This window comes from Rhopilema esculentum, chromosome 7 (genome assembly GCF_057945365.1).
Source record: "Rhopilema esculentum isolate cy_ngs chromosome 7, ASM5794536v1, whole genome shotgun sequence".
NCBI lineage: Eukaryota > Metazoa > Cnidaria > Scyphozoa > Rhizostomeae > Rhizostomatidae > Rhopilema > Rhopilema esculentum.
The window spans coordinates 1523852-1542813 of record NC_142821.1 but is presented as its reverse complement, the minus strand read 5'-3'; the positions used below and the strand labels follow the sequence as shown (position 1 = coordinate 1542813).

At 36.1% G+C, this 18962-nt stretch overlaps 4 protein-coding genes across 5 annotated transcripts in view; 2 read left to right on the top strand and 2 right to left on the bottom strand.

Moving 5' to 3' along the window:
• Nucleotides 1-8237, bottom strand: part of LOC135683109 (ATP-dependent RNA helicase DDX55) — a 29991-nt gene extending 21754 nt beyond the window's left edge. Inside the window, exons 1-5 of the mRNA XM_065198272.2 lie at nt 8104-8237; nt 7621-7671; nt 6418-6479; nt 5745-5769; nt 3933-4021 (exon numbers count right to left, since the gene is read on the bottom strand). Coding sequence (XP_065054344.1) covers nt 3933-4021; nt 5745-5769; nt 6418-6479; nt 7621-7671; nt 8104-8214 — 338 coding nt within the window. The 5' untranslated portion in view covers nt 8215-8237. The remainder of the gene's footprint in view (nt 1-3932; nt 4022-5744; nt 5770-6417; nt 6480-7620; nt 7672-8103) is intronic.
• LOC135683107 (potassium channel subfamily K member 9) lies at nt 177-3245 on the top strand. The gene is made up of 2 exons (XM_065198269.2): nt 177-681; nt 960-3245. The coding sequence occupies exons 1-2, from the start codon at nt 360-362 to the stop codon at nt 1580-1582; spliced, it is 945 nt and encodes a 314-aa protein (XP_065054341.1). The 5' UTR covers nt 177-359; the 3' UTR covers nt 1583-3245.
• A 13-nt stretch (nt 8238-8250) lies between the features above and the next one.
• LOC135683106 (3-hydroxyisobutyryl-CoA hydrolase, mitochondrial) lies at nt 8251-9741 on the top strand. Its single transcript, XM_065198268.2, has one exon. It carries the CDS (start codon nt 8344-8346, stop codon nt 9511-9513), a length of 1170 nt encoding a protein of 389 aa, XP_065054340.1. The 5' UTR covers nt 8251-8343; the 3' UTR covers nt 9514-9741.
• A 1183-nt stretch (nt 9742-10924) lies between these two features.
• On the bottom strand, nt 10925-18255 carry LOC135683108 (uncharacterized). Of its 2 annotated transcripts, XM_065198271.2 has the most exons (6): nt 17992-18253; nt 16709-16765; nt 15249-15426; nt 13917-14065; nt 12498-12531; nt 10925-11791 (listed from the first exon to the last, which is right to left on the bottom strand). In XM_065198271.2, the coding sequence occupies exons 1-5, from the start codon at nt 18145-18147 to the stop codon at nt 12520-12522; spliced, it is 552 nt and encodes a 183-aa protein (XP_065054343.1). In that variant the 5' UTR covers nt 18148-18253; the 3' UTR covers nt 10925-11791; nt 12498-12519. The 2 variants fall into 2 exon arrangements, with proteins under 2 accessions (XP_065054343.1, XP_065054342.1); XM_065198270.2 differs by lacking the exon at nt 12498-12531 and having other exon boundaries at nt 17992-18255.
• Between the last annotated feature and the right edge of the window lie 707 nt (nt 18256-18962).

Sequence of the window (18962 nt, the reverse complement as noted above, 5' to 3'; positions counted from 1 at the left end):
AATTTGCAAATTGAAGCTGAATTTTTCAGCAGCAAGGGTAAAGTATGAGGAAAAAAACGACAAAACACTCGACAGGTGGCAATCTACTTGCTAAAACCATTCAACAAAAACCGCTTTGTTTAATAATTGAAGATGAATGAGACGAGGATTAAAATTTCATAATTTATAAGACCTCTTGCCTCATGAATATTCACATTTTTGTATTCGACATTACTGAGAAGACCCTTCAGGGTAACGAACGCATAAAATGCCGATTAAAGTGTGTTAAAGAGGCAAGAAAGAAAAATTTTCCATGGACATGCCAAAACAACATGCTTTTGAGCAGAAGGTAAAACTTTTAATGCGATCCAACTACGAAGATGAAAATGATAAAGACACTACTAAAAAACAGCACAAATTTGATAGCGTTAACAGCGTTGAACTTGGTTTATACTTTTGCTGGGGCAATACTTTTCATTGAGCTAGAAGAATGCCTTCCTCGAGGTGTGACGATAGGCCAAGAGGAAGTTAATTTCATGAGGTACTTGAAGGGTATTGAAAACATGACTGCAGAGGAACATGAAAGCATTATCAATGTTTCAACAAGCTTTTTCAGGCATGCAAGCAGACGCACATGCTCGTTCGGGCAAAAGATGATAGTGAAATGGTGGGAGTTTACAATTGTATCGAGCTCGACAGTAGGTGAGTATGGAGATCCTTTGGTGACAAGGTTTATTTTTCTGTTATAAGCCTTTAAGTTCTCTGAATAATGAAAACTGTGTTCCGATAGGCTTCTGATTAAAACTTAATAACCGTGAAACATAATAAAGTATTGGAATCTGATCATATAACTCTCTCTCATAAAAAAGTCCCTATTCACAAGTTTATTTCTCTAATATGGAAACTCGTAAAACATATTTCATGTGTAAAGTGTAAAATAATAGGGGAGCGGAATTAAGTAACATTGGATTTGTTAACAGGGTTTGGAAACACCACTCCAAAAACGTCTTTGGGAAAAGTAGCAATGATGCTTTACGCTGTGATGGGAATCCCTTTGGCAATGGCATTGTATGCAGTGGCAGGAGAGCTTGTGATCAAGTTCAACAGTTTTGTCATAAACTTTATTGAATCAAAACTGCTGAAGAGATTGAATGTTCAGAATACGAAAAAGAAAAGAACCGCATTAACAGTCACTGCGCTCATACTCTGTATTCTGACAGCTTCCTTGTTAATGTCGAAGAAAAACAAAAATTTATCTTTCATTGATTCCCTGTACTTTACATTCCAAACTGTCACAACTATTGGTTATGGTGATATAAAGTGGCAGCAAGAGCGTACAATACAGTGGATTTTGTTCATCTTCATATTTGGTTCATTTGCCATGGGCCTAATTGCCTCGCTACTTTCGGGAGCATCATCTACCATTCAAACTCTAAGTATTCGAAAAAAGCGCAGGAACTCGCGAAAGAGAAATGTCAAAGGAGCTGTTGCCAACGAGAGTTTTGAAGCAAACCAGGAATGTAGGTGTAACGGTGATTCGCATCAGTCGGTCGATGAAAATGACATTCAGATGAAATTCACAGGAAAACAAAAAAACAGATAAAAAAAGCCGGCATTGACAACGGTGAACTGCAAAACGATCATTGAATGTAAAACAAAATCTTATCTTATAAGATTGATTGGCGGAGATAGTTAATGTGAAGTTTTTTGAATTTTATACGACACCAGCGTTGGAAGGAGACAACCATCGTCTTTATCACGAAGTCTAATGCAATGCTTGCAAAAAAGTAGTTTGAACGCCTAAACAGTTTCAGTCAGTTCTCCATCTGGTTCAATTTACGCCTTTAGAAATAGCTACGCTGCCCCATTTTCCAAAAAGAAGTTTTAGGGTTAGACTTAAGCCATCTCAGTTACAAAACTACAGGTTACCTTTAAAAAAATGTGTTTCTACGGAGAATATTACAAAAATGTGAAAGACACCGCTAATGTGAAAGACAAATTGCTGTTGGTGTTTCAAGACTTTTGGCAGGCACTGTACATCCCTACAAGGACCGAGATATAGGGGGGGGGGGCACTGTACACCCCAAAAATTTTAGTTCCATAAGTAAAACACTTTCGTATTACTATTTAGTACTTTGAGAAATACGATCAAAAGGGTTAAAAATCGCTGCACAAGTTATAATAGTTCTGAAGCTGTTACTTGTAATGCCTGCGACCAATGCTGTTTCTAAAAGAAGTTTTTCCGGACTACGGAGAATAAAGACATATTTACGTACAAATATGAAGCAGTCAAAATTGAGTCATTTGATGACATTACATGTGCACAAGGAAATAACAGAACAATTGATATCGGTGGCAAATGATTTTGTTTCTTTAAATGACAAAAGAGATAATCATCTGGGTAAATTTTCACCCAGCGATTTGTCACATTTGTTGAAAGATTGATCTTTATGTATAGTATAACTATGGTAAATTAAAATCTTATTCTTTAGGACTTCAAGGGGATATGGTTCCACAAAATCTGTTTCACTTAGCGAATGCCCCAGTTAACCAAAACTTCGGGTAAATGGGGGCAAGGACGAGCATTTGCTATTAAAAACCACTATTGAGTTAATATTGGCGGAAATATCATTTGCACATTTCAAAGGAATTAATTCCCATGAATACTGCAAAAGTTTCACTTATCGAGGTCCCACTCTTTCCAACGTCGTTTGGATACTTACATTTTTATAAGAAAGCACTTATAAACTCCAATTCTAAGAACAAATCATTTTAGAGACTTTTTGTCGTAGATCTTTTAGTCTAAGAAATCTAATGGTATATCTTTATTTAAGATCTGATATTTCTTAGAAACTCTCAGTACAGGTACAATTATGTACCTCCCTATAGGAAATAGCTGTTTTGCCACATATTTTTAAAAAAAAATTTTTTTGTTTAATTTTGTTTTGTTGGAAGTCGGTGAGGTTACTTATTAATCATCAATCTTTTTGTTGTTTTGTTGAAAATATTACCACATAGTTAAGCAGATATTAATGATATTAATGTTTTAGATTTTTTGGTTTGCAGATAAGGAGTCCAGTTTTTGCTGCCTTAGTTCGTCACACTTAAAATATTGATCTTAAAATGTGTGGTCATTTAACCTCTTTAGAAAAAAAAAATTTTCAGTAATAAAACTTTTCTCACAACCAAAATTAATTTGGTTTGGCACTGTCGGTGACAGCTATTGTTATATATATTCAGCAGGGATCCCCTAGGACCGTCAAATTTGCCGAAAAATAATCGTTTATTTGCTGACAGGTTTGAAAATTTGCCAACCAGGCATCTCTTGATGGCAAAATCTCTACGCTCTTGAAATATGATTTTTTTAAGGTTGTCTCACACCCTTCACGTCCCCTTTCATGTCGGCCATGCTGGCCCCCCCCCCCTAACAAAAAGTTGTATCTCGGTCCTTGCATCCCTAAACAGAACATTCGGCCCTTGCATCTCTTGCCTCACGTGTGGAGCCTTGTCATCCATAAAACGTTTTCATTAGATCAGCATTGCTGTCAAAAACTCAGACAAACAAACAATAAACACCATAATATTCAATGCAGAGCTTCAAAAAGACCAATTTTAAAGCTTATCAAAATTCAGAAAAAGAATATCAAGATACGGTGTGTATCAGAAAAGAATCAACACACTATGCTTCGAAGAAATAGTCAAATGGTTGATAACAAGGTTTAAAAGGGGTGCCATAAAGTAGGTTTGGTAGTTTCAAAAGATAAAAAAATAATTGTAGATGGGTAAGCAAGTAGAATTTTCAAGATAGACCAGAAAGTGATGTATCTTACTTTCTTTGAATTACATTAGGTTGACATCTAACTATCTTTAAAACTGTAAAAAATAATCATATCTAAACGAAATATTCAGGTATAGATGGAGTATAAATTTGAAAAAGATGCTTATAGATTTACCTCAAAGATATGTTTTTGAGCAAAAGCTGCAAAACTTTATCAATCTGAATTGCAAGTTCACGTGTTGGGGTGATGATGACAGCACCTATCTGTGAAATACAAACAAATACAATGATATCCAGATTTTCTAAACACCCAAACCTGCTAAACAAGTTCTACGAAAATCATCTTAGTTCAACAAACCCACTTTGTCTAAAAAAAATTTAAATGTTACCAACAATTTTTTAACAATTTTTTTGCGGTACAGAATTTGAAAATGGCTTTGAAAAAAGCAAACATTTTACAACATACTTAAAGCTTTTTCGTCTGACACTCCTCAGAGCATAAAACGTCAGAATAGGTTCCGAAAAACATGTTTGAAAAATATATACCCAGTTGTGGATCGAAATAGGCCAATCAGAAAAACGCAAGCACAAGACCGGTATAGTTGACCAATCAGTGCCGCGAGCCTAAAGAAAAATTACCAATGGAGTCCAAGAGAGAAAACGAACTCCTTTTGTCTACACAATGGCGGCTTTTTCGTTTTTATGTAGATTGACTCCAAAACTGCTAGATGGAAGGACGACCGGGCTCTGCCAATTATCCGAAACATGTCGTCATTATAGAGTTTTGCACAATCTGGGTTGTCTAAAAGATGTTGACCAATGGCAGAATCACTTGTTTTAACAGTGTTTCTAGACCTACAAGATCGAGGAGGCTGTTCTCTTTGAGGGGCAGTTTTGTTTCGTATGTTGGAAGAAACATGCTGTTTTATCCTATCCCCCAATCTTTGGGTTGTGCGCCCTACGTAGCCAGAATCACACTGGCACGTAAATTCATAAATGACGGAACTTTTTTGTTTGGTAGGGACGCAATCCTTTTGAATGGATGGAAGGGCTCTCCTAGTGCTGTAAACAATCCGAGGATTGACAGCAAAGAAACAATTGGTTATGGCTTGCCTAATCTGACTCTCGAATCGCAAGGAAGTGTTTCCAATCCATGGTAGTTTCAAACGTAGCTGGCTACGCTTGAAACTGGCAGAGCCCGGTCGTCCTTCCATCTAGCAGTTTTGGAGTCAATCTACATAAAAACGAAAAAGCCGCCATTGTGTAGACAAAAGGAGTTCGTTTTCTCTCTTGGACTCCATTGGTAATTTTTCTTTAGGCTCGCGGCACTGATTGGTCAACTATACCGGTCTTGTGCTTGCGTTTTTCTGATTGGCCTATTTCGATCCACAACTGGGTATATATTTTTCAAACATGTTTTTCGGAACCTATTCTGACGTTTTATGCTCTGAGGAGTGTCAGACGAAAAAGCTTTAAGTATGTTGTAAAATGTTTGCTTTTTTCAAAGCCATTAACAATTTTTTAGTCTAATGATTTTAATGTTGCCAATAAAGTGAACTTTTAAAAAATATTTCCATTTCTTGTCATTAATCAGTTCAAAACCTTTTCATATTGTGAGAAAAATTGTTGAAAAAAAAATCAAATATAATGCCCTCAGCATTAAAAGAAGATCAATTAATGATTTTATATTAATTCATAAAAGTATTTTCTCTAAAGTCATAGGGTCGGAGGATACTGTGTCCCTCTCTGACAAGCAAATTAAATGTAATTTTCATACAGCACAATAAGTCCAACACTACATTTTTGTAAATTTCAAACCAAAGCACAATTGTCTATGAGCTTTTAATGGGACTATCCCGGCTTAAGCAATATATTTGAAATTGGTTTTCACAGGAGCATTTTTGTTACAAACTATAAAGGAAAAAAAATTAGAGAACATATCATTCACTTGAGAATAACTAAAAAAAAGGATTAAAGAAAAACTTGCCTGATGTTTCTTGAGCATCTCTTCCCTGCAAAAACAATTATTCTACACATGAATAATGAATATCATTTTTTACAGGTCTGTCATTAGGTATAAGCAAATTATTTGCAAATTTACTGGAAGAAAATTCTCTCATTTAAATGTTTTTAGTTTCCCTAGTGGAGTGCTTCATGGCAAAATGTTAAGTGTTTGATATTGTTGATAATACCAATAACACTTTTAAAAATGTCAATCTGTTGTGAACACTGTTCAGCTACTGCAAAAACAGTTAGTTCAAACAACAAACAGAACATCCAAGAAAAAAGTAATTTTACCAAGCCAACGTTATATCTAAAACCATCACAACTCTCCCTGCCTCTGCCACACAACATCTATATATATACTAGTAATGATTACATCATTATAATTACAAAAATATCTACAGTGGTTACATCATACTGATGTTATAACTATCAAGCTTTCCAGCAATTTTTGACAAATCAATAATTTGATGCATAATTATAACAAAGTGATATCAGTGGGTGAACAACAAAGCAATTTTCAATAATGTTTCTAAAACAGTCTTAAGGATCATGCAAGTTCTTTTCATGTCTCTTTGTAATGTTCAGTGATCCTGTCCCACAATCATCAAATACATTTATAACACTCAAGGTAACAAAGTAAGCAAATACAAGACCTTTTCATTAGAATCTCTATAATTGGAATTACAAATGCTAGTGTCTTTCCTGATCCAGTAACCTAGGATAAATGATTTAAAATATTATTTGAAAAAAGCAAACTTTTTGAAACATATTTGACGACTTGGTATATATATATTTCCTTGCGTATAAGTTTTGATCTATGTTCTGACTCTTTATACTCTGAAGAGTATCAGATCAAAAGTATAAGGATGTCTTCAAATGTTTGTTTTTTTCAAAGCCATTTTCAAGTTTTGTACCACAAAAAGTATTCTTGTTTTAAAATATTTATTAAATACATATGCAATGAAAATTATCAACTTTTCAAAAAAAGCATTGAGGCAATACTAAGGAGTCCATTCATGTTATAAACAGGTGTAAAAACATGACATTGCGGTTGCAAATTCTCTATTTACAGAGAGTAGTTTACAGAGAACATAATTGCAAGAAAAAAGCTGAATATTTTCTGTCTGTTGCCTCAGATGTTCTCTTGATCACTGATAAAGAATATTATTTTCCAGTCTGTTGTAAAGTGCTTTATTCTCTATAGATAGATCTATGCTCTGACAGATGACCATGTTAAGTGTAAAACTCAAAGTGATTTTAGAATCATGCTGTTCAGCACATCAAGTTGTTCTGCTCATCTTAATAAAGATATTTTTTCAAATATTTGCTGCTTTTGAATCTCTTATACTATTATGAATAACATAAAAACAAGTAGTAGGTACATTTAATACCTAAAAAGTATACAAAATAAAAAAGAAACAATAGTTGATGATGTGAATAACTTTAAAATGTAGTTTAGGACCATAAAATGATTCAGTCTTTTGCTTTCATAAAGCTCTGTAGTAAGCTTAACTGAATATGATAAATCCTTTGAATAGCACCTCAGGTCTTCAAATTCACCTCCTTGAAATCCTCTTCATAAACTAAGTACATATTCACATTTGAGAGATGGTGCTCACCCAAAGGGGTACTTATTAGAGTTTTGACTAGATTGACTCTGGTGACAATCATGTATCATAATGCCATAGTTTAGTAAATAAGTCAAAACTTGCAAGAAAACTCGCAATACAAACTACTCAAAATTATTGCAACCTCCAACATATTTGGCTGAAGGCTTTAATTTTGAACACTTGAGCTTCCACATATAAATGAATTTAAATTTAAGACAAAAGTAGTATTGTCTAAAAACAACTCACAGCTTCAGCCACTACATCTTTGTTGGACATAAACAATGGAATACAAGTTTCCTATTTGTGAAAGATAAAATATTGTGTTATTAAAATTAATTCACAAGGTGACAGCATTGCTACAAAAGCCCTTTACTCTGATTTTCACCCTGATTGCTAGGAAATCCTTTGTCTTTGGTCTAATCATAAACATACAGACATAGGAAAATCTTAATCTGCAACAAAGAGAGACGCAAAGATGGCAGATCAACTCACAATAATGTAGAAAATTTCATGCGATTGAAAGCCAGATTTTCAATAGCAAACAATCCCCAACCTTTGGTTACCTCAACCCGATTTACTTTTTATCGTCGTTAGGGCCTTATGGATTTAAAGAAACAAAGGTGGTTGGGGTGGGGGAAAAGACAGAAAGATACCTTACATAATTCTTGTCCTATATACGCAAAATTTATTTGTCGATCACAAACAAAAATGTTAAAAAGATCTGAAAACCTGAACAGGTGTTGGATGCAAGAAATTACTGATCCTTAAGGCATCGAGGATGACTTCAGACAACTCTGGATCGAATGAAATCCATTCTTTATCACGTTGCTGCACAGCCATCTTGAAATTGAAGTGAAAACGAGGTAAAACCACAAGGATGCTATAAGTTTGCAATCCACGAGTGCAGAAAGAACAGTTTCAGAACTGGAGGGTTAGGTGACTACACTTGCCGAGACAAAGAGAAAAGAAATGTTGCGTACAGCCCGATTAAATGCATCTTTTTGCTCAAAGCTAAGGAATCTTATAAGTTCTACTAACAAGCCATCTGTAGTTTTTGCACAGCAGAGAATGTATACTGACGGAGGGACGAATGACGAAGTTGTTTTGGAAACAGTAAACAATGTTGGGACAGTCTTGCTAAATAGACCAAAGGCTTTAAATGCCTTAAACTTGCCAATGATAAGAGAAATCTACCCTAAATTTAAGAAATGGGATGAAGACAGCAATGTCCAGCTGATTATAATGAAAGGAGCTGGGAGTAAAGCCTTTTGTGCTGGTGGAGATGTCAGGGCTATTGCTGAAGCAGGGAAGAGAGGGGAAGACCTAACAAAGACATTTTTCAAGGAAGAGTACATGCTAAATTACCAAATAGGCACTTTAAAAACACCCTTTGTTGCAATTATTGATGGAATTACAATGGGAGGTGGTGTTGGCCTTTCTGTTCATGGAAAATATAGAGTGGCCACAGAAAAAACAATATTTGCAATGCCAGAAACAGCAATTGGCTTCTTTCCAGATGTTGGTGGTGGATACTTTCTGCCACGGTTGGAAGGAAGTCTTGGCTGCTATTTGGCACTTACTGGACATAGGTTAAGAGGAGTAGATGTCTATTTTGCTGGCGTTGCGACCCATTTTGTTCACACAGAATTAATTCCTGAATTAGAAAACCAGCTCCTAAAATGCGACACTGGAAACGTAAAAGAGATTTTATCAGAATTTCACTCAAAGAGTATAGAGGCTAATCAAACATTCTCACTTACACCTTCTTTGGAAACAATAAATGATATCTTCTCAGCTTCATCTGTCCATGATATCTTTGAAAAATTAGAGAAAAACCAATCTGACTGGGCAAAAAAACAGCTCAAGATTATGAAAGCAATGTCACCAACTTCAATGTGTGTCACTTTGGAACAACTGAAAAGGGGTAAAGAGTTGTCACTAGGGAATTTGTTGGCAATGGAGTATAGGATGAGCCAGAAATTCATGGAAGGTGTTGATTTCTATGAAGGCATAAGAGCAGTTCTTGTTGATAAAGATAACAAGCCCATGTGGTCACCAGCATCTGTTGATGATGTTAATCCAGATGATGTATCCAAATATTTCTTGCATCTACCACCAGAAGAAGAGCTCGTACTTTGAAAGTCATGTATTATCAAGTTACCCAAACAAAGAGAATAATTGGTTTAGTATGTGCAATGACAGTTTTTTAATCTAAAAAATGGCCTGAGTAGTGCCTCTTAGAAGTACCTGAATTTATGTTTGTATTATCTAGTGAATATCAAGGTGTCAATATGTTTGAGCAGGTGTGTGGGAATATTGTGTGGTATCTCGTTTTTTATCATTTCATCAAAAAATGTATGTTTACAATTTCATATATTTATAGATACTACTTTTTGAAAATTTCAGTAAAAGGTGACTCCCAAGGAATTTCTTTGAAAAAAAACAATCTTTTCTCGCATTCCTATTTTCCTTTTTATGGCCCAAGAGCCCAAAGACTTTCTTGGATTCTTATATTTTGACAAGAGTCTTTGCAATTTAAAATGATTTACCTATGACTGACCAAATCTAAAATATATTGGTGTTTTTGGTGAGTGAAAATTCTCCAGTTTGCTTGAAACTTCTTTCCAAACAACTATGTGGGTGATTTTACATGTAAATTACACATGTTATGAAGTTATCGGAAATATCCATGAAAAATTGCCACCCATTATCTTATATTTTCAAATGAAAAATGTAGTCAAAAATGTATACAGTATAAAGTTGCTTGATGATATCATTAAGGGTTGAGCTCGGAGTAGCAACTCAGAACCGCCCCATTGAATACACCAAAAGCGTATAACCACATTAAAAAACGATCAGGGTAACACTGAATACCTTGATCACTGTTCAATCGTTTGGAGGGAGTCTGGAGACGAATCTACGGTGACGTAAATTAGAGAACGCTTCCTTCCTTCGGGTATAGAATATGCTAGGAGCTGCCGCTTTTGAGGAATTGAAATACAGATGTGTTCAACCCGCCTGAATTAACGCTGCTGATCATAGAAAATGAGATGCTTAATATAGAATATTTTTTGTGGCTTTACGCATCCGGGAGCTGCAAAATGACGACAAAATTCATTACAAAACTTTTCATCTCTTCGTTAGTGTTGCACGAAATGTGTTCCTAACTTTACATCACCACATGGTCAAAAGGGCTAGGTCTAATACGTCCATAATCCTCGTCCATAGACCACGGGGCAAGGTACGTTAGGGAGCACTGACCTGCGATTGGGGGCTTATATCACAGAAACAAAGTTTTTCCCCGACTATTACCATCTACATGTAACAAATTACGCAGCCCTGATTCAGAGGATAGCCAATCCATCTTATTGGGCAACTGGTTTCTCGGTGGTGTTAAAAGTACCCTATTCTCTCTATTTTGGTGTTAATACATGCTCCTGGCGCTCATTTAATTTTTGACCAAAGAGAGGGGGCGCTCATTAGAGAGAGGCGCTTATAAAAACAAATTGAAATCCACAGACGAGAGACAAAGTTTGAAATGCAAACAAAATGAACAAACTGAAAGAAATCAATAATTATCCCTATTTTTAGATGACAGTATGAGAGTATATAACCAAATTGAAACTTTTAACAAAGCAACTTTTACAAAAAGAGAACTTCTCGAATTGAAAGAAGATCTTTTATTAAACACGTTGTAACTGATGACTTATGATGACTCATCGATCTGTTTTTATGATATTTGAGGAGTGCTCATTGGAGAGGGAGCGGTCATTTAAATTGTTGCTCAAAAAGGGGCTCTCATTGGAGAGGGGCGGTCACTGGAAAGGGGGCTAACAAAATATACAGTTTGGTTTCTTATTAACTGTTGCCTGTATACTAACTAAAAACAACATTAATGCTTAATGTTTAACAAAATACTTTCATTTACTTATTAGCTTACATATGAAAAAATGCATTATTAAATAACTTGAAATACAGCGAGAAAATTAATTAACGCGACCTATTCAATAGGATAGAAGATAGAAGGGCTGTAAGAAAAGTTTGTCAACAAAGACATGACATGGATTTCAAAGGAACTGCATCTAAACTGACTGTCGTCTTACACTTACATTATTCTTAGATTTCTTTATAATTATTTTTTCTTTCGAGCTTCGGTTGCTTTGGACTAATGAAGTTATGGTATCGCCCATCATTGACGTTCCAATTACACGATGAAAGAACAAACAATCAAAGATAGAATTTAAAGATATACTTAGCATAAAAAATACTATTTATGGCTATAAAAACAAAGCTGGAAGTACCAGTATAATAAGTACGATAATTGTGTCATTTGAATAGTTCCAAAAAAGCAAGGTCAACGCTTCATAATGTTACGATAACTCCCCAAATTCGTGTAGAATTGAGCATCTCTACCGTCCTAAAAAAGAAAACACTTGACATAGTTGCTATGTGGTGCATGTCGTGGAAGATGTGGTGGGGGAGGGGGATGGTTAGGACATCTTGGGACTTTTAAATATCAAATAAATGGCAAATTGATGACATTTCTCTAACCAATGCCCTTCCAGCTGCTAAAGTTACCTCTGAGCAACTTGCAAGCCTCAATGTAAAACGATCTCACTTATGGGGAATGCCTGGAAAAATTCGATATAGAATGCTAAAGTGATGACGTCACAAGCATATTTTTTCCAGAATTGTTCAACTTGGATCACAAAGCCTAAAAGAGCATCATTGAATGCCTCAAAATTTGCGAAATCAGCTAGAAGTTTTTGAAATTATTTAAGGTATGACCACATGAAAACTGACTCTTTCCAATCAAATCATTGTAGTTTGGTCTCTGTTTCATAACTTCATGACCTAACAAGCTTCGCATCGTCTTTGGCTCTATCTCCCCCTATTTTTTAGCATACGTAGCTAATTTTCCATATTTAAAGACATTTCCAATTTCATGGTGTTCTTTCAGGTTATATGGCCAAAAGTCGAACATTTTATGACGTGCCATTCTAGAATTCTATTTCGTTTACAAATTCTACTTTGAAGTTTGAAGAATGGCGGACACTACAGGACCTTGGCCACCCGAGTTAACAAAAACGTCATTAGAAAAGTAAATGCTGATATATCATTACCTGTTAATCCAGCCAAATCCTTTTAAATACTTGGCTGAAAAGAATAAGAATTATTGTTCTTCCATGAGAAAGGGCAGAAAGAGACGCTTGGGTCGAAAACATTTAACTGAATTCAGTCATTTCCATTCGGGCCCACCGAAGAAAAGAATTTGAGGGAGATTTAAAACTGGTAGGCCATTTCTTTACCGATTAAAACGTTATTAACGGGAGATACAGCCTCAAGTCACTGGTGATCCCCGGATTCATCAATTTCTTCAAATATTCCCGAATCACAGTCCTTTTGCCCCCTTTTTCGGTGGACCCAATTAGGTTGAAAAATACTGGGGAATAGGCAAGTATTTCAGTCATAAATGCACAATCTGTATTTTGCTGTCCTGGTAAAAAATTTTGCAAATGAGGAGAAACAAATTCGATAAAAGAAAGCAAAATTGAATTTATTTTATTTCACAGATAAAATATAAATCAGTTAGCAATGACGCAACATTCATTTTAAACAAAGCATATGTGATGGTGGAGAGATATTTTCATTTTTGACATAAATATTTCAATAAATGACAGAATATTTAAAACTCTATTTGATATGAAAAAAGTGATTTTCAAACATTTCTAGTACCATTATTAGATTTTAAGATGAGATTGAAATTAAGAGAAGGTCGAAAGAAAATTGACCCTTGGCGTTCCCCACACGGGAGCAGATTGGGTTGGGTTGTTCAAAGCCCATACATTTTGAGAAGATTTCGGACTGCTTCTCTCTTACTGCTCCTGTCTATCGAAATTAAAACATGCAAGGAGGATATTTTTATTTCCAAACAAGTGTCTCGTTCTCTAAAATTTAAAAAAAGCCGAAACATAGAATACGAAATTAAAATACTTTTGGTCTTTACGATTCACGGCGATATAATTCAATGTCATGTTTTCAGGCCCGAAGTGTACAAAACGGAAATTAAGAGAGAACATTTAGAAAGAACCTTACAAAAATATTGCACTTTAAAGCTTATGTTTCAAAATAGGATACCAAAGGCCACAAAAATATTTTTGCACCCTGGATGTCAGAGTCTTTATTATTTAGTCTCAGAAATATAGTTATAAACTAGTCACAGATATTCAATTGAGCGATCCACTCATTCTTTGCAACTGCAACGGACAAAAATACCCGTTTTCACTCACATAATCCCTGGTTTCTTGTGGCTCTGATACCCAGAGTACTAAATTTGCTGCCTTTGTTGACCTATTCACTTTAGAGATACTCTTCTGTTCCCTGTTCTCTGATGAATACCAATGTGTTATGATTTCTTCTGAGTCTGACAAACACGCTAGCTTTACTTCCAACAAATTCACATGAAAAAGAACTGAAAAGGCTATTCCCAATCAAAAGACGTGCTGATATAAACAATGTGCAGATACAACAATAGCACTTACGTCTTCATCTTCTTCCTTTTCAGTTTCTTTACAAGATCCATAAAGACCAGCAAAGGCACCAACTGCTGAGAGGATCACGCCAACAATGTCGAATGCGACAAATGCCCAGTACAAATCGTATCCAAAGGAAAAGAGGTCACATCTTTGCACTAGAAATGGAAATATAATATGCAATCGGCCACCGCCAATAAAAAATTTAATGGGCCACAGCCAATGTAAAACGTAATGGGTTACAGTACAGCGACCAAAATATTTACAACGAAGCTCTTGTTTTGTGTTAGAACAGGGAGGCACGGCCCTTTAAGGCTCCTTCGTCTTCGGAGACCTTAAGCTGATGGCTCTCCTGTTTAATATGCCTTGTTTAATTCCCTATCTTTAAAAAGAATATTTAATGCACGAGAACTCGCCCCAGATCCTGTCCTGTGAATGAGAGTAAACGTGCGATTGTGAGCTTTAAGGGGTTGCGGGAGAATCGTGGAGAGAAGAGGGCTCTGCTCAGAGTAGTTACAAAAATCTCCAGGTAAAATGTATAAATGTGGGTTTGATTAAAAACTGTTCTATTCAAATGGCGATGATCAGAGAGTTTTTAGACGCTTCAGATTTATCATGTAATGTAACCTAAGAAACACTGTTTTTCTGAAATTTCAGACTCTTTAAATTTTTTGAAAAAAGGTGACGAAATATTAACTTATATTTGGAAGTAAAGGACTGAAAGCATTATATCAAAAGACGTGTAGTTCCCAATGAATATATGGAATGACGGATTGTCAACCGAGAAAGTTAGTATCCAAGACTGTAACTGCATTGTGGGAGAAACATTCTTGTAGCTTTTGCTTCCAATTAACAATATGTCCAATCTATATGAGAAAAGGAAAATCTAAAAACGAACTTGACCATTATAATCGATCTATCCTTCCCTTTCATGCATAACAGGAAACACAACACCCGTCAACATTACTTGAATTTTTATATTTTCAAATTCTCTACCGGAATATAACTACTTGTCCCTTCCCCCCCCCCCCCAAAAAAAATATTATTATATTACCTACACTGTTCTCAGGGGGAGAGGGGGAGGGCCGAATTTGCTCTTGAAAACTGACGGTAGCATTCCAAAGTTTTTTGGCATGGATTGGAGACCAGGGTGCATTCCATGTACTTAGGCCCAAAGATCTTCGGCGTACAACCAGGTTTTTTTCGGTTGTACGCCGATAACTCTATCTCCATTGTGTGATTCGATCACAAAATCTATTCACCCCGGGAAGGACCGTTACTATAAGTTGCCATGGCATTCAATGTATCCAGTCATCAATGGAATGGAATGTTTTGACCCACCATAGTATTTCGTCTGGGCGTCTCCAGGGCAACTGCAAATATCCCCACGCTCATAGCATTTGCCATTGATGACGTAGTCTTTGTACTTCTTCCAGTGGTCAATCTCATCCTTGGTCAAAGCAGCGTGGACAATGCACAATACCAAAACGATCACATTTGCAAAGAAAAATGGAACAACCTAAAACAGAATTGGTTTCAAATGATTGCCATAGAGTTACAGCCCTTTTGAACCTTAGTCCTAACAATTTTCCGATTTGTACAATTATTTGTTTTACCTTTGATTCTTGTGATTATTATTTTCCATTTAAAAATCTCAATGATTCTGCAACCATGGAAACTACTAACCTAGATACTAACCTAGACAAATGAAAGGATGACACATAAAAGATGGACAATCAAAGTCTTACAGCCAGCCCGCTTATAATTACCATGATTTTTGTAAAAACAAAAATCTCGAATAGTGACAGGACCATTTAATACCCACTTGCATGGAGAATTTTGTCAACATGATGCCTATGTTTAGAGTCTTTGTCTGCAGAAATCCCAGCTGTATGGGTACAACAGATCCGTCCCAATATTTTATTTTGCACCCATCCCCCTAACCCCTCACAAAGAATTGATTTTAGTAGTTGAAAAAATTCTACTATTTGCCCTCAGCACCAACAATGCCCCCCTGCCTTTATCTTGTGCAGGCGCCCCTGCATGCCCGTTCATGTTCCTGACAAAATTAGGGGATCTACATAAGGCTCAGAATTTATTCATTTTCCTTATCACACATCAGCGCTTTCCTTGCTTTATCAAATTCAAGAAGACGCTGGGTTCTGCTGATTGAAAGTTGATATTCATTTATATCTGGCGGTCGACTTCAGTCGTTGTAATGCAACTTTTTGGAAGCCTGCAGTGGCCTAACAGATTAAAATTACCTTGAGCTTTCAAACTAAGGGGCCCTTAACTAAATATGTTTTTGTATGTCATTCTATTTTGAAGCAGACATTTTAAATATGATAAACAAGTTCAAGGGGACTCAGGCCTGTGTGATGTAACAGTCTTTCTATTCATTTAGACTGCTATCTATTGATCACCGTGTTATGTTTTGTCAATATTGTTTTATTAATGGCTATAACTGGGGGGCCCCAAGCTGAAATATTCCTAGGGGCCCGGCGGCCTCGTTACGCCACTGGAAGCCAGCCTTAGGATTCCTAACTAATTCATCTATTTTTTGAATCAACAAGGCAGTCATGTCATAAGGTTGCAAGAGACAAAAGCAATTCAACAGTATTTATGAAAAGTGACTTGATAGTGACTGGATCCACTGATGAGGGGGTTAGGACATACCCTCCAATACTTTTCTTGCCGCAAATTTGGTCCTTTATCATCTCAACCGTGTATCAAAGGCCAATTTCCCCTCCCTCTAATAGAAAATGTAAAGCATTGAGCTGGGTACAAATTTGTAAACTCACCGCTTCTTTGCGACGTGTAGCTAAAATGATTATTGCAAGAAAACCAGGGACAAGCAACTGAAAAAAAAGAAGATATGTTTTTATTCAAAACGGGGCAAGAAAAAGACTGACATTAAAAATTACGCATAAATTGTGCTGTTAATCTAGTTTCAATTTAGTTTAAAAACTTATTGTTCTACAGCATGTGATATCGTACCAAATGCTTCTTGAAAGCATAAAACATTGTATAAAGTACTAAGGCTATGTGTGATCAGATAAACAGGCAACAAGGGTCATATTTGTGTGAGCGCCTTCTATGTTTCTTATTATCTGCGCCAGGGCATCTAAGACCAAATAGCCTTAAACAGCACCGTAACTTAAAGATACAACTACATGTGCAGTGCAAACAATCCTGTGATTGGAAACAAAGTTGAATAACATTAAGTATAACATGACAGAAATACCTCAAAGGTTAATGGAAGGAACTAACAGACAAATTTAGGTTCTGGAATTTCTAGTTCACGTGTTCTAATGCTGCCTTTTACTAAATGCATTATCCGATTTTCAAAAAGTTATGACAGGTCAGTTTTTCGAGAAAAGAATTTACCTACTTCAAGACTGTAATCTAAAATCTATTGTTGCGATCTTCAAGGAGATGTAATGAGTCCCTAGATTGGTTTTTGAAGCCTAGAAACCTTCCCGCCCTATATCTCTAACTAACACCATGATCAAGCGTTCTTTTCTCTTTAGTTACCTTGTGTTTAGCCTGTGTTATGGTTAACTGGATATATATTTAGTTCTAAGTCAATCATGGCTCTGCCTGCACGCGTGACCCTCATAATATTCTTTAATAACATTTCTTTGATACTTAACACGGCGTATAAAAGGCAGAATTGATCTCTTTATCTTCGCGTTATGCTTTTACCCTGGTTCATTATTTTGTTCACAGAAAAATCATGGCTCTGCCTTAACGAACGGGCCCTAAAAATATTTCAATTCTCTAAAATTCAAGTTTACGCGCCTATCAAAGGTACCTACGAAAAAAGACTTTGCCAATTCAAGCACTCTGATGCCTAATTTCCAACTTACAGCACAAAGTAAGGTGGGCACGCCGTATAGAAGCCAGTTTGTTTGGGTGGGAGCATCTAGTTGTGCTGTTCGCAAAAACAGAGAAAAACCAATTGGGTAACTCACGCTATCTACATTCCCCAGTTATTTCTAATGGCTAGATAGGTAGATTAGAGAAACCGATATATATTACGAATTTCTATTAAGATGGTCATGTAAATCCAAAATATATTTACCGGGAAGCCAGTCCAAAATCCATCCGCAGAAAGATTGTGAAACATCCCCAACTCTATGAAACCACAGAGCGCAAGGCAAGTCCCAAACAGCACTTGCAAGACGCCAATCCAGCACGTTGCTTGTGCAAAACTTCTGGAAACCAACATTCGAGTCATTTTGAAGCGTTAAAAAGTTCCAAAATTACGTTTTAAAGTTACTGTTCTTCCGTCTACCCACAAAACGGCTTTCGTGAAACTCGCCCAGTCGTGCGAAAATGTTAAAAAGAATTTTTCACCCTTGGATGACTACATGGAATTTTTCAAATAACTATACGATTTTTGACAATGCGGATTACATATACTGACAATACATCACCATTTTTCCTAACAATACTATGGTAACTATTGTGAGATAAGATCATTCATGTGAAATGGCGGTGATGTCTCTATTTGATGAATAAGGGTAGTTACGGCCGATTAAGGGCAAGGTAGTTCAGTACGATGGAAACAAGTTTCAAAGAATTTTTCTTACTTCTAGGTGCACGCAGACGCAGAAAAGTGGGATTAGACAAACTCCATATAAAAAAGCAAATCTCAGACAAATAATGATAATTTATGATTCAATTTTGAGGGAAATTGGGGGTGTTTAAGGCAATCCGAACAATGAAAGAAAACAGGGCCGTCGCTAGAAAATGTTCATAGGGAGCGGGAGGGGGGGGGGGTGCAGAACCAGTGGTTTGATGACAAAATGGGTGTGGCAACAGATACAGGCGTGGTTCTCAAACGGTTATAATTACCATTGATAAAACTCGCGACTATTTATTCTCAGGAATTTAAAGATTGCAGATAATTGCAAAGTGAAAGAAAATATTTATCTAACTGTCAAAATGTATAGTTTTTATTGTTTACTGTTCAGCATTTAATTCTGCTATTTTTCAGTTTTGCCCAGCGTCATAATTTCAGGGTAGCTAGCAAACCAAAAGGTCCCGGTT